This window comes from Notothenia coriiceps, unplaced genomic scaffold (assembly GCF_000735185.1).
Source record: "Notothenia coriiceps isolate Sejong01 unplaced genomic scaffold, NC01 NC01_scaffold00000287, whole genome shotgun sequence".
NCBI lineage: Eukaryota > Metazoa > Chordata > Actinopteri > Perciformes > Nototheniidae > Notothenia > Notothenia coriiceps.
The window spans coordinates 62,456-77,730 of record NW_011332988.1 but is presented as its reverse complement, the minus strand read 5'-3'; the positions used below and the strand labels follow the sequence as shown (position 1 = coordinate 77,730).

The window sequence follows — 15,275 nt, the reverse complement described above, 5'->3', positions numbered from 1 at the left end:
GACGTAAGAGAAAAATAAATAAAACAGTCAGTATGTTGTTAAGGCGTCTGGGGGTCAGCCGTCTTGTTATTAAAGGACCCATGTGATGCTCTAATAGCTTGCTTGTGGTGACGTCCTCCTGTGTGTCCTGGCTTCCCTGAGGGCCAGGAGGAATGAATGGGCCTTCAGTACCTTAATTGAATAACTTCAACAGCCTGTTCCCAGAAAACAATTTGGCGAAAAAAGGACACATTTTCAGCCAAGGCTATTTAATAAATAAATAATAATATGATGGTACCTGTAGTCCATACAGCTAAGAAATATCTCTCTGTGTTTCCTGCCTCCATGTTGCTTTTTTCACACTGCAAATCTGACCTGAATCTGAGCCTCTCAAGGGAAATCCCCACTCATATTGCGGGAGGGAAACAAATGCCTAAATGTTTTCCAACACAAATCTACACATAAAGTTCCACAGTTTCATATAATTTTATTTTTTATTGATAAGTCTATGAGGTTCACATAACAAACCACATTTTCCTTTCGAAAATAACATATTTATACTTGAAACATCGTACTTTACATCTCAATACATAAAGGTGTGTTTCTTTTGCACAGCAAAGATAAGACATTGATGTTTTAGGCAACATACCAACAAACATTAAGTACATGTAGTCAACATAATACTTCCACAACAGTGCAAAATAAAGTAAATTAACAGGCAGTAACAAGAGCGCCCTGACAGGAAAATTAAGGATGCCTGTTTAGACCCACTGAGAGTAAAGTTAGGTAAACAAGCTTGAGGATACACAAATCCTCTTAAATAAAAGAGATGGAATTAGTGCAGTGCGTCCTGGGCACACTTGGATTTGTGTCGTTTCCTCTCTCAAATGGGCATGCACTTGTTATTTGTTTTGTTCATAGGTTGACACAATATTAAGTATCGTTCAGTAGCCTTATTGTGTGTCAACGTGCTGTTATTGTCCCAGAGCTTTAGTCGTGTTGGAACCAGGTTGGACAAACACTCTCCAAAACAAAGACAGGGAAAATGTTTCTTGTGGAGACATGGCTCATCATAGGAGACTCGCCCGGAAATATAACATTCAGGCGATTTCCTGCACCTTTACCTCCTCAAAGCCATTAGAGAGATGAGGGGGCTCCTGGTTGCTCTCTATGGAGGACTCGCTGCCCGTACTCTCTCCAGAGAGAAGTCTGGTGACTCTGAGGTCAGCTTTCAGAGTCTGCAGGTCGTTTCCTATGCTCATCTCCCCCAAGTCATTAATAATCTGAGTCAATTCCTGTTTACCGTTAGCAACACAATCATCGTCCGTGTCCAGAATGTCCTCACACTCAAAGTGCATCGCTTTCTCCTCCTCCTCCTCCCCGACTAAGTCCTCTGTGATGGAGCCCAGTTTGGGTGCGCTCCGGCTGCGCTCCACCGGGGGTTTGTAGTAGCACTGTCCGTTCAGCAGCTTCCTGATGGGGACCAACGGGATGGTTTGTTCCCCTATGAGTTGCTGCTGCTGGTGCCTGGCATCGTCCCTTCGCTTTAGTCTTTTGAACTCAGCCAGGGCCGTGGCCGAGGTCTGGTACAGCAGCAGCGCCATAGCCTTTGCCTTCTCCGGCTTGGACACCAGCACTGCGTGACAGCGCAGCATCACGGCCTTGTGCTTCATTTCGTGCCTGTAAACCCAGGCGAAAATCTTGGGTAGCCTCGGGTCCGCGACGCAGTATGTTATCCGGTGTAGCAAGTACAAGTGTCCCGGCCTCCTGGCCTTGTCGTCCACATGCACCATCCGGATGCCCTGCGAGCTGATGGTCAGCCTCATCTTGGTGCCGTTTTTGCCCATTTCGCTTTTGCCCCAGATCTTGCTCACGGCAACGTCCGTACAGCCGTCCCCTTTGGACTGGATGGTAGTGGCATTCCCCAGGTATAGCACTGTGTATGTCGGGTCCTCGCTGGTGATCTTCACCTTTTTCCTCTTTGACTTGAACATGCTGCCCACCCTGTTGAGCGCGCTCTCGGGGCAGGACTTGGCGAAGGAGGTGAGCGCTGAGTAGTTGAGGCTCACCGCATAGCCTTTCTGCTTGGACTGCTTGTCTTCCTCGATCAGGTCGAACTTATTCTTCTTCCAAGGCAGCATTGTATTGCTGTTTCCAGTCAACAGCAACAAAGTCTACTAAGAAAATAATAAACTTTGTATTAACTGCTAAATCCAAGAAGTGTTTGAGCTACTCTATGAGAATTGAACTCAAAGACATCGTACTTCATCTGTTCTGCCTCTAAAGAGCTCATGTCCAATTGTTGTGTCTCCTATCCTCTCTCTTCGCTATTTTGAAACCAGTCTGCTGATGAAGGGCGAGCGTTCAGGACTAGGCTATATACAGGGAGAAACCACTTCACGGAGACTGTAGGGGGGGCTGAACCAAATGATAATATTGTTGTGTTTATTGATACTACATTCCCCTTTGCCCTTTTTTCAAAAATGACCGAAGCATACATTCGCTCAACTAGATAAAATATACTACTTATATATATTTTCGTTAGGCTATCATTTTTTTTTACATATTTTAGCATAACACGAGCCTATAACCAGATATTATTTTACAATGGGGAAACCTATATTTCGGCTATAAATATGCATAAAATAGGACAAATATAAATATTTTGTTTTACAAATGACCTCAAAAATGTCAATTAGAATACTATAGTGGTAATGGAAGAGTAAGCATGATACATATTTTAATTGTTTTAATTTGAACAAATTAAACACATTTTACCAATTATGTTTTCACTTATAATTGGTTTGCATTAGGGTTTTGTGCATACAATAATAAGGTAATTCAGAGGAAATAAAAACACAGGCAAAGTAATGCTAAAGTCACACAATAAACAAACGAAGAAGGTTATTGCCATCTTCTGGTTCGCATCAGAAATGCATCTGTTAATCTGTGATGATGATGGGAGATAATTAATGTGTTACTTTGATCAAAATTCACTTTTTATTTGTTGAATTCAATGTACTTTCTTGATGTGGATTGCATTATATTTATTTTTATTTATTTGTAGCCTATTAATATCTCAAAACCATGCTCAAAACTGACCGCAGTTAAAAATGAGGAACGTATATCGGTACTGTCCCGTTTTCTTCAGGGCACCTTTAAGAGCTGGACAAAAAAACGGACTGTACCATATTCACGTCACTGTATATACTACCAATACAGATAAAGGAGAGTTTTAATTCCAATTTTTGTATTGTTTATTTATCCATATATTGTATGCAAATGCTTAAATAAAACATATTAACAAATACCTCCTAGTATTTGAAGTCAGGGTATGAGGCCCGATTGGTTTATCCCACTTCCGGTTCTGACGACAACAACGTTGTGCACATGGGGCACAGACAGTAGCTAGTCGGAGATAGCATTTTCCATCTTCACGATATCTTAATTTACAGCTTTGTTTGTTATATATTATATTACAGAACATCAGAAGTTAGTATGGGTAAGAAGAAAGTAGGAGGAGCAGGAGCACTGGGTCGAACTCTGATAAAGGAAAGGTTGAATGCAGGCCGAGGAAAAAAGAGAGGCGACTCATGGGTACGTCAGGGCAAAAACGAACTTATATTACACATGCTTTATCAAATAATTTTGTATATGTTGCTGTTCTTGATATTTGATTAAGTTCATTGTCGGTGCTGTTTGAACTGCCACTCAAAATGTGTGTTTTGGGTGAGCTCTCAATAGATCTGACTAACATGGATAGTTGCTTGCGCCAAACTCCATTGAGAAAATATTATTTTATTGGTGCTATGCATATATTCAATGTAAAGTGCCACTATAAACAACTTTTCATAATAAATATGCTCCTGTGAACAATTCGGCATGGAGATAAATTAGATTTAGGGAATTATATTCCCTAACCTTGTCTGTTTGCTTGTTACTGTGGCCACATGCATAGTGTGCTCATGCTGCTGCTGTTATAAACACTTTTGAAGCTGCTCTATTTTCTGATGTTGTTGTATGCTAGCTACTGTACCTGCCCGAAGCCTGTTTTCAGACTGCATTATGTTAATGTGATATCTTTCGTTACATGCGATTGTATGCAAGTATAGGGTCTGTTGGAAATGATTTGATGTGTGCCTGCTAAATTTTTAATGACTCGCTTGGTTAAATCAATGTTAAATAAAGTGAGCAAACAAAAAACATCCTAAGTAATGTCAGGGCAGAACACCGTATACTTTTTTTTCTTAAGTACTCACTGTAATCCTTGACTAATGTATGGTTTGTTATTAATGAAGCCCTTATTTGACCCTTTTTTCACCTTTGCAGATCCACACAAGTGAGCTGAATGATGGCTATGACTGGGGTCGGCTGAACCTGCAGTCGGTAACAGAACAGAGTTCAATGGATGATTTTCTGGCCACTGCAGAGTTGGCAGGAACGGAGTTTGTTGCAGGTTAGTAATAACTCACTAAATGTATGTGTTGTTCGGATGTGTGTTGTGGTCACAGACTGTCAATAATTTGTACCCAATAAGCATTGCAAAGTACTTAGTAGAATATATGCCATTGTATTATTTCGAGCTGCACCCAGATTAAATAGTTAATTAAATGCCCTCAAACCAAATGTACAGTTGTTTAAATGAACTTATTGCTCATGTCACTAATAGTCTTAGACTCCGTTTACACGAGGACGAAACGGGTTGTATCCGCATAGTTTCTCTTGCGTATTGCCCTTTCGTTTACACGAGGCCATAACACAACGATAGAAACGGACCCCGCAAACGATAACGCGTCCCAAGGTGGATAGATCTGCAAACGGAACGCTCTGGCGGGTCAAACGGCTCCGTGTAATCGCCTCTATACGATCATTTTAAGCGCTTTGAGCACCAGGAAAAGCGCTTTAGAAATGTAATGTATTATTATTATTATTATTATTTTCTGATAACGATGAAATAGCCCCGTCTCCCTCTCGCCCCGTCTCCCTCTCCCCACGTCTCCCTCTTCCCACATCTCCTGCTGCTGCTGGGCTGTTAGAAGAGGGTGAGGAAAAGAGAGGCTCCGTTTATTATTCTTATATTATCATACAGAGTCGTTATCAATTTGTTTTAAAGCTCAATAAATAACAAAGAAGACCTCTGACCGGCGCTTTTCAAATTTTGTCCGGAAGATTTAAACTTTAACGGACATGTTGACCGGCGAAAAACGGAAACTCTGCCGCACGGTTCCCTCGTCCCTTGGAAGAGGCGGAGAGGTGGGTGTTTTTCATCTGCTGGTGGACTACCGGAGAGATTTACAGCAGGAGCAAATGCCGTCCACCGCGAAGAATAAACAGAAGAGCAACCATGCCTTCCCTGCTTTTGGTGTATTTTGTGGCGCCACTTACAGGCCTGGCATATGTACCACAGCGTTTCCAGCGGTCTCGTGTGAACGGAAGACTTTTTGAAAACGCATACGGTGCGTAAACGCAAGCATTCCTCTGTAGATGGGGGCCTAAGCCTCAGAGCTTCATTGATGAAATGTTTCTGGATTCAAGATTCATTGTCATGTTGATTCTCAATGAAGTTGGCATTGAGAGTGCTCATATTTATTTATTTTTGGCTTAACTGTCCCTGTTATCCACTGCTTATTTGTCTTATGATGCCATTTATGTTTATTTCTTGCTTTATTTTCTTAGAGAAACTCAACATCAAGTTTGTGCCAGTGGAAGCAAGAGCTGGCTTAATAACATCTGAGGAGAGAACTAGGCTGAAGCAGCTTCATGAAGAAAACAAGCATTTCCTCAGAATTCCTCGACGGTACGTAGAACATTCTTCTACATAATTTTTAGGGATACCTTTAGCTTTTGTCATAATAACATGTTGTGATATCTCTCTCCCAATTTAAAGCCCCCACTGGGATGAAGACACCAGTGCTGAAGTACTTCAACAAGCGGAGAAAGACAGCTTCTTGGAGTGGAGACGAAAGCTTGCACAGTGTGTAATATTCTGATAACTCTGTCACATTTGCTCTAACAATTTTTTTTTTTTTATAAACAGTATTGTTGTGGTTTCATGTTTATTGTTTAAGAAATTGTGTACAAAAGCTGTCCATACAGCATGTGTTATATGTGGTTATATAACTATTTGATTATTAGATTGCCCAATCTAACATCAAGTGTTTCCCCTAAAGTCTCGAAGAGGAGCAGAAGCTATTTCTCACCCCATTTGAGAGGAACCTGGAGTTCTGGAGACAACTGTGGAGAGTGATCGAGAGGAGGTAAAAAAACAAGAGCTGTGTACAACTGTTAGCTTTATCCTGTCTTCAATGAGGAATTTGTTTCACTCGTTTAAAACTTCTCTTGCAGTGACGTCGTTGTTCAGATTGTTGATGGAAGAAACCCTTTGCTCTTCAGAAGTTCTGACCTGGTAAGTGACTCCTAACTGTGACTAAATATGTTTTTCAATGACAGTTGTCTCTGCTTTAAGATACACATTTTAAATACTGGGTTTCAGTTCTTTTATACTTCTCTTGAAGAGTTTGATTTCTTTTTAAGCTGTTATCTTTCATGTTGATTTGTTGGTCTCTCTCTCTCTCTTAAATGTGTACAAATTGTATACTCTAATAATTGAAATGAATTAAACAGACGGGAAATACTGTACAAAGGTGAACTAAACATAGACACCTTTTTGTTGTTGTGTTCCCAGGAGTTGTATGTAAAGGAAGTGTCAGAGCATAAGGTGAACATGGTGCTGGTGAATAAGGCCGACCTGCTGACCAGACAGCAGAGGCGAGCCTGGGCCACATACTTCCAGAAACAAGGGCTGAGGGCAGTGTTCTGGTCGGCCCTGGCTGAGAACGAGAGACTGGAGGCAGAGGAGAAGGTGAGGAGCTTTCAGAATATCTACCCTGCACGTCACCTGTTTATTTGAATGCATTCATTTACATGTATTGGGAGCAACTAATGGTGTAGATCCTTGTCTTGGGAAGCTCAATGTTATCAGTTTCAGTTTTTTTGTCATCACTGTTCAAATATCTTTGGGATTTTGAGTGACACACAAAGCATTTAAGGGTTGCAGAGAAACTGTGATGGACACTTTAATTTAATCTAGAAAAAAAAGAAGCAGATTAATTGATAAAGTGATTTCAGCCTTAAAATCTGTATTAACCTGGTGTTAACATACAAAACTTCTCATAGGGCCTTGAAGTGGAGGCTCCAGAGATTGAAGAGATTGAAGAGAGTGACGAAGAGGAAGACAGGCCAGATAATGAAAACATTACCCAGAAAGGGGCAGCGGGAGAGGAGGAGATGAAGACAGCCGGTGAGGAGGAGGATGATGAGGTAGAAGAGAGTGGTTCAGATGAAGATCAGCGGGAAAAGATAACTGTACAGGCGGAGGACTGGAACACCTGCTCGGAAGATGAAGAAGAGGAAGACACTGCCGGTTCATCCAGTAAATCCGCCTTCCACAACTCAAGCCGCCTGCTGCGTAAGGACGAGCTGCTGGCCATGTTTAAGTCTGTTCACAACGGGACCAGGTGCAGAGAAGGAGAACTGACAGTGGGACTGGTGAGTGAAATGTTTCAGACGAATTACCCACAGTGGTGTGTGAAAAAGAAATGTTGGTCATGTCCCCGTAAGACCTCGAATCCTTTCAATTACAGGGGTCATTAATTCATATATAAATGGTTGATTCTGTGAAGGAATTATTCGTTTAACAAATGCTGTAATAAATCACCCTGTGAGTTTTATGATTGATTATATCATTGACTCTATGTATGAATTCAACAGGTTGGATATCCGAATGTGGGAAAGAGCTCCACAATCAACACCATCTTCAGGAACAAGAAGGTTTCCGTCTCAGCGACTCCTGGACACACAAAGCACTTCCAGGTACAAGATCTAATCTTTAAACCTATTCATATTAATTCAGTCATTCATTTACAGAAAGTCTAATGACGGTTGTTTTGCCTCTCTTGTCTGACAGACTCTGTTTGTGGAGCCGGGCCTGTGCCTCTGTGACTGCCCGGGTCTGACCCTGCCCTCCTTTGTTTCTACTAAAGCTGAGATGATCTGCTCTGGCATCCTGCCCATCGACCAGATGAGAGATCACGTCCCCGCAATTTCACATATATCCTTTTTGTGATAGTGGCGCAGCACCTGCAGAATCCACTTGCAGCTTTTTCTTTGAGGAAACAACGTGTTGATGAGCATTACATGTGCTATATGTTGAGTTTATAACGTGCAATAACACATTCTCATGCAGGAGCGTGAGAAGCAGTAATCTTCTTTCGCAGTAACTAAAGAAGTTAATTTGAAAATTGGTGTTTTAAAAAAAAAATGCTAGATGTAGTTATTGTCTGGAGTATGTAGTGTATTAAAGTAGGTAATGTTCTGACGACAAAAACCTAGCGTACTTAGGGAGGGGTAAAATGTTCAAAATCTTCTATCATAATATAGCTAATTTTAAAACACTGATATCTATATAAATCCCAATATAGCATGTTTTTTGGCTATTTAATAAATAATCTACTACATGAAGTAACCTCATGGTGGAGCCTACTGTGTGAACAGTAATGTCTATTTACTGTAATGGAAACAAAAATAAAACAATATGTTGGTGTTTAAAATAATATACCTAGAATCTACAACATCATGAAGCTCACAGTGTGTCCAACTTTAAGTCCTTGACAGTTTTTTCACATATGTCAAGCAATCCCTCGGCATGTGTTGGAAGGAATCTACGGCTTCAACATCATCCGACCGCGAGAGGACGAAGACCCCGACCGGTGCCCCTCCTCTGAGGAGCTGCTCATGGCTTATGGATGTGAGGATATTCATTATGTTTTTATAGAGAATAAATAAACAGGCCAAGGCAGCGCTGTATGAAGAATGAGCTGTGACAGTCACCCATGTAATTCATCTTTTATATCAAATATTACAATTAATTTCATAGACTTGTGTAGTATTAGCCCACTATTGTTATTATAAACTCTGCAATTACATAAAAGCAGAATAATAATTATCATTATGTTTCCCTCTGTTACAGACATGAGAGGCTTCATGACGGCGCATGGACAGCCTGATCAGTCCAGATCAGCCCGGTACATCCTGAAGGATTTTGTCAACGTAAGCTATTCTGTTGGTTGGTTTTTATCAACCTATCCAAATCTGTAGATGGTCTTTTTAAAAGCAATGTGTAATGCCTAGAAGATAATAGTTCCAACATGAAACTGCTCACAACAATGTCTGTTGATGATGTTGAGTTATTGGGATGCTGTTGAGTTTTTTAAATGTTTATTTTTGGCACTTTAAGCATCAAAAGCTTTCCATTTCCATTATGTTGAGAAGAAGGCGGATATCTTTATGCCTGATATCCCCAACACTCTACAACTCACCCAAAACAATCTATATTATTAAGTAGCACTATGGGTAAGAGAAAAACATATTTTGGTTGGGGTGAACTTTCCCTTTTGATTTACTGTTTACCACATACATGCTACACCCACCTGCAGCATCACCTATAATAATTGTGATACCACTGAAAGCTTCTGCTTTGTTGGGACCAGTTTGCTGCAGAATGGAGTAGCAGTCTTGTATTATTGAAATTTAAAATATGTGCATCCTGAATTTACCCTTTTTCCTAATGTTTTCCTCCAGGGAAAGCTTCGGTACTGCCATCCTCCTCCACACATTAATCCTGAAGACTTCCAGCCGCAGCACAGCGAGTTCCTGAAAACAGACGTAGACTTCAGTGAATTCTCCTCCACATCAACGAGCCACAACAAAGTCAGGAGGATTGAAAATGTGGTTGACAAAAACTTCTTCCATCAGGTACAGCTCATATACAGTCTTTGTGTTAGTAAGAAAATGCCTCCATATTGTGACGTGGAAAATAAATGTGAAACTAATGGTTATTGATCTCCATCTCCAGGCAAATGTGCGGGCGCTCTCTAAGGGGGTTCAGTCTGTAATGGGCTACAAGCCCGGCTGCGGACCTGTCCCTGCACCAAAACCTGGAAAAGAGGTGGTGGAGGGAAAACCCTGGAAAAAACACGGCAATAGGAACAAGAAGGAGAAAGTACGGCGTCTTAACAGGCATCTAGAGGCCTGACCACGATCTGAAATCAAAGCATTACAGATCATTTAATTGGGAATGTAAAAACCCTTAACTGCAGTTCACATGATGTGATTCCAAAGGAATTAATGCTGAGCAGTATCTGACGGTAGATGAAGGCCCTTTAATTCTTATGAAAGGAAATGTAAGACAGTCTATGTTAACTACTGAGATGCATATATCGTTAAGAACATATTGGTGAAATGCATTCCATCATATGAACCAGTAGTTGTTCAACAGATCTCACCACAGTGTTTGGAAAGGGACTCAACATCACTGAAGTTGGGATTTTACAAGAGATTGAACCAGATTTTTGTATTAAGAAGACATTTCAGAAACACTCATCACAAAGTCTTTATTATCCAAGTAAATGATTGTATATCTGATACTGCGTTTATCCATATACAGTTGTGATAAATGTAACTCAAATAGTAAACCAAATAAATCAAATTGTTCATGTTTCAATTCTTTAATCATTTCCACAAGGTTATCTATTGAATGCTTCACAGTGCAATATTTGGAAAATACTTCTTAACCTACAAGGGCTTATGGATTCATATTGGGGGTTCATCTATATTCATATTAATATCAGCATTTAATGAAATGACTAATGTTAAAAGGATTATCTCTTGTGTTGAGTATTAAGTTGACCTAAACTCATGACATTTAAAAATGTGTTGAATTGATTGTTGGAAAATAAAAATCTAACAAACCTGAAACATCTAGAGTTTATTTGAATGTTTTATTTAGAGGTTATGATGTTTTTAATTTAGCACCCACATTAGCATATTGATGTTGACATGCTCATTTAATATCAACAAACAGGCCATGACCCTTCAAACATAAGCTAATGTTAAAAGGAAGAACTAGGATCACATCATATAATAATGACATGATCTCCAACTAAATGACAAACTCAAGCTTTGTTTGATTGGTCTTCCTAAAGTGATACTTCTGTAGGTACTTTTCCACAACCTCCAGTATTCTGTAAGGTGTTTATAAGCCAGGTGAACTCCTCCCCAAAATAAACAGGTCACTGTGCGTCAGGCGGCTGCATGGCTGCACAGGCGCGGCAAGGATTAGTTGTTTTCTAGTAACAGATGTAAACCTATTTGCAATCAATATGGAACCGCGTATATTGACCTTAGACGGTCAGACAGGAGGAAATCCAAACTTTGTTTTCTTCAATTTGGTTGAATTTTTCGTCGATGCAGTCACCACCTGTTTCTCTCATGGCGCTGACAAACTTTGCGTCCCCATCGGCCTGAGCTCTCTATCTGCGCTGCTTCTACTGCTATCATGCATTCTGTAAGTAATTATTGCACTTGTTCTAGTTATTTTAATGTTAAAATGTTCTACCATTAAAACCGTGTTAACTCTTTAAGGCTCGTGTATCAGAGGTGCACATTTCGCGGGAAAAATCCGGGAGAAAGCATCATTCTCCTCTACAGCTTCCTCGGTAACCTGTGTAGCACAAGTGGAGCCATTCTGTCCAGACAGTTTCATATTCAGGTAAAAATACTTAAGTTACCATACATTTTAAGATATTTTCCATGCACTGGTGATAATAATAATAATAATGTGTTGCTCCCTTGTTTAGATTGTTTTGGGTGCTTTTGCTGCTGCTATGGATGGTATCGGTTTTATTTCTTGCTGCTTACCTGTACTCCTGTGCTGGAACTCAAAGGCAGGTACGTTAAGAGAAATGCCTAATCTCAACAATAATGCAAACTTTATCATTCCCAGACACTGTTCAGCATTCAAACAGAGTGGAGTAAGGTAGTACCATAGTGTAGTACTAATACCCAGGCCCACACCTTTTAGGCAAAACAGTTAGGAGACTTATCAGAGAAACTCGACAGATAACCAAATACATGAATAGACTGTGTGTTAGAACTGAGTCCAAATGCAAACATCTCCTCTTGTGTCTGTGTTCTTTCTCAGAAAAGAGGATGAGGATGATAAGGGGCCGGAGGAGGCAGCACCTCCTGGCAGTGTGTGTACTGATGGTGGTTGCTGGTGGTTTTCTGAAGTCCAGGGACTCACACCATCCTGTAGACGGGCATCTCAGCGGGAGGAAGCTGCTGCATGCCACCTTCCAAGTAAGAACACACCACCAGCTAGTTGTAATTGTACAACCCATTGCACAGTGCAACTAACAATCATTTGTTGTGTGATTGTTTGTTACATTGTGAAACATCCCAGTTTCTCAAATATGATGCAATATTAAATGTCTTGTTTTGTCAGTCCAAAACTCAGATATATTTACTTTATCATGATTTAAACTGACAAAGGTAGCATAACTCTGATATTTAGGGGGCAGGTGGCAGTTTCTTCAATTTTTGCATGGAAGATTACTTTAACGATTTTGCAAATCGCAATAAACAATTGTTGCAGCACTAGTGTATTTCCATATACAAATGAGTCATTCTACAGAAAAGGTGGAATCTGGGTGATACAAATCTGCTGAAATGCATTCCTTCTTAAATAAAACCTGTTGAATAGCAATAACTAACGTCTTAACTTGATAAATCCACAACAAGTAGAGCTCAAAGTATTTGTATACATTATACAAAGCTTATTTATATAGGAACGTCACTGGTGTTACCAGGAAGAAGAGTAACACCAGTGACGGTAACACCAGTGACAATTTGGAGAAAACACTACCATTTTAACATGTGCCAGACCACATGGCTTCAGTCAATATCAAAATAGTTTAACTCTTCAATGCAATACATTTTCCCGTTCAAATGTTCACCCCTAGGGCTATGAAATGTGTAACACTAATGACAGGCTTAAAAGCTGCACGTAAAACTTGAAGATAAAATGACATCTTTAACAAACAAAGTAAGAAGTATCTGACTTACCCTATGTCTTAGTCCACTGCACTGCCTCAAATGACCTCTTGTTACAGGAAGCTCTTCAGAGACAGTACATTATTTAAAAAATAATAGCGTTTTGTGTAGCAGTAACACCAATGACGTAATTTTGGGTGACTGACATATATTTGAAATTATTAATAATAATTTGCGTTTTTTTTATAATTTCAGTGTTATATTTAATGTATGTAATGTTATGTAAATGTTACTGAGATTTATTTATTGAAAAATACATCTTTTAAAGGTGGGGTAGGTAATTTTGGAGAAACCAGCTTGAGTGAGCTAGAATTTGAAAATTCACAGCCGGAAGAAATCTGCCACTTCCTTACAGAGCCCCTCCCACACACACGAACGCGCACATGACCAATGAGGGCACGAGATAAGTTTGTGCACAGATGGAAGGCTGACAGGCAGGTAGGCCATCCAGTCATTTTAGCCAGGCCGGCTAAAATGATTGGTCGTGCTTTTTACAGTACTACGGCTTCCACAGATGCATTTTTTTTATGGATTTTCTTGTCAAAGCACAAGATATTCATTGCTAACGGGATGTTAAGAGCATTCCATGGAATATAACAAAAAGTGTATCTCGAGCCGGTTTCTCAAACTTACCTACCCCACCTTTAAATGAAAACTATAGGCTCCACTTCCATGTATGATATAAGTGACAAGGCATTTAGTTCCTTGAACTTGGCATTTTAAATAAATTGCAATTTTTATTAATAAAACACATTTTTAAATGTATTTATTTAGTACCATTGCAAAGACAATCTCTTCAACATATATATAATGAATGTGAGTATTACTGTGGGTCAACGTCATGTATTTTGGTGTCTGCAAAAGTACGTGACAGTACTTCCACAATTTTTGTTAGGGATGCTCTGATTGCCAATTTTGAGGCCGATCGCGGAATCAGTATCGGCCGATCGCCGATCCGATCGAGTGGGTGGGGGCAAGGCCGTATTAGTACCTCCAGGGGCCCCTGGGCACTGAGCTCAGGGCCCATCAACCCACGTTCCAACACGTAACAACACGTGTACCCAGGGGTGTAACTTTGGTTTGAGAAGTGGGGGGGACACAAAACAGGTGGTCCTCCGCAATGAAACATTTTCTCAATTTAATTCCATTTTGTGCCTTTCTACAAATATACAGTTGCAAGAAAAAGTATGTGGACCCTTTGGAACTACCTGGATTTCTGCATAAATTGGTCACAAAATGTGTTCTGATCTTCATCTAAGTCACAACAATAGACAAACACAGTCTGCTTAAGCTAAAACCACACAAACAATTATATGTTTTTATTCAACACACCATGTAAACATTCACAGTGCAGGGTGGAATTGGATCCAGGTTTGGATTTAATAACTGGTTGACCCTCCTTTGGCAACAATAACCTCAACCAAACGTTTCCTATAGTTGCATATCAGACCTGCACAATGGTCAGGAGGAATTTTGTATTAGTATAACTGTATTAGGGACTATAGTGTTAACAAATCCAAGACAAATGTGTAGTGTATATAATGAGTGTGCACACTTTTCTAGTATCCTATCCATGTGAACCTGTTTTATTTGTGATGACCTCACATCCTCTATGGGGGTCCTGGGGCATGCACCCCCGGGAAGATTTTTTTTCTTTAAATTGAAGTTGAATGCATCAATCTGGTGCACTTTGAGGGCAACATTAAGAGATGTATGGATACAGTTCTCAACAATCATATGGAACAACTGTATGTATTTCAATAATCAAAAAACCATTAGAATATTCTCACAACCAATAACACATAATTGATAAACTCCTCTCTCCTGTCTTTATCTTACCTAGTCTGCATTCTTTCTTTTTTATTTATGTATATTTGACTAATCCCTCCCCTTTCAAACTGTGTTTTTTTATTTTTGTACTGACCCATAGTACACATTGGAAGGATTTCTTAATTTCTTAACTTATTTTATATACAACTAATATTACATAAATGGAAATATTTGTTTACATAGATGACCAAACCGTTTGAGACTCACTGAGATAACTTAGACTAAAGTTTACAATCTAATCACTCGGAGTCCTTTACCTCCCTCAGCTGACGTTATCTCTCTCAGTCCCACAGGAGAGGACTCTCCCTCTCCTTATTGTTGAAACAGCTTCTAATCTCCGTTAGCTCCGAGCTAGCACCAGATGCTAACAACCCCCCTAACTCTCTCTGTCTCTCTCTCTCTTTCTATCTCTCTCTCACAAGATGCGCTCATGCCACACACACACAGACGCTCCTCAGTGACGATGACCGCTTGCGTAAACAAATTATAATAAACACATTTAAAAAGTGGGGGGG

The 15,275-nt window shown here is 40.0% G+C and overlaps 3 protein-coding genes across 5 annotated transcripts in view; 2 read left to right on the top strand and 1 right to left on the bottom strand.

Annotated features, from left to right (window-relative positions):
- Nucleotides 1–449: 449 nt before the first annotated feature.
- Nucleotides 450–2,318, bottom strand: fam43a (family with sequence similarity 43 member A). The gene has a single exon (XM_010791854.1). It carries the CDS (start codon nt 2,118–2,120, stop codon nt 1,080–1,082), a length of 1,041 nt encoding a protein of 346 aa, XP_010790156.1. The 5' UTR covers nt 2,121–2,318; the 3' UTR covers nt 450–1,079.
- Nucleotides 2,319–3,356: 1,038 nt separating this feature from the next.
- On the top strand, nt 3,357–10,794 carry lsg1 (large 60S subunit nuclear export GTPase 1). Its single transcript, XM_010791749.1, has 14 exons — nt 3,357–3,576; nt 4,309–4,435; nt 5,656–5,776; nt 5,867–5,953; nt 6,150–6,236; nt 6,325–6,385; nt 6,665–6,841; nt 7,156–7,527; nt 7,750–7,851; nt 7,946–8,089; nt 8,662–8,785; nt 9,008–9,087; nt 9,619–9,792; nt 9,893–10,794. The coding sequence occupies exons 1-14, from the start codon at nt 3,478–3,480 to the stop codon at nt 10,070–10,072; spliced, it is 1,935 nt and encodes a 644-aa protein (XP_010790051.1). The 5' UTR covers nt 3,357–3,477; the 3' UTR covers nt 10,073–10,794.
- A 330-nt stretch (nt 10,795–11,124) lies between these two features.
- tmem44 (transmembrane protein 44) overlaps nt 11,125–15,275 on the top strand; it is a 12,938-nt gene continuing 8,787 nt past the window's right edge. For all 3 annotated transcript variants that reach the window (XM_010791499.1, XM_010791577.1, XM_010791645.1), the window contains exons 1-4: nt 11,125–11,383; nt 11,461–11,587; nt 11,676–11,766; nt 12,020–12,177. In XM_010791499.1, the coding sequence (XP_010789801.1) occupies nt 11,199–11,383; nt 11,461–11,587; nt 11,676–11,766; nt 12,020–12,177 (561 nt within the window). In that variant the 5' untranslated portion in view covers nt 11,125–11,198. The remainder of the gene's footprint in view (nt 11,384–11,460; nt 11,588–11,675; nt 11,767–12,019; nt 12,178–15,275) is intronic.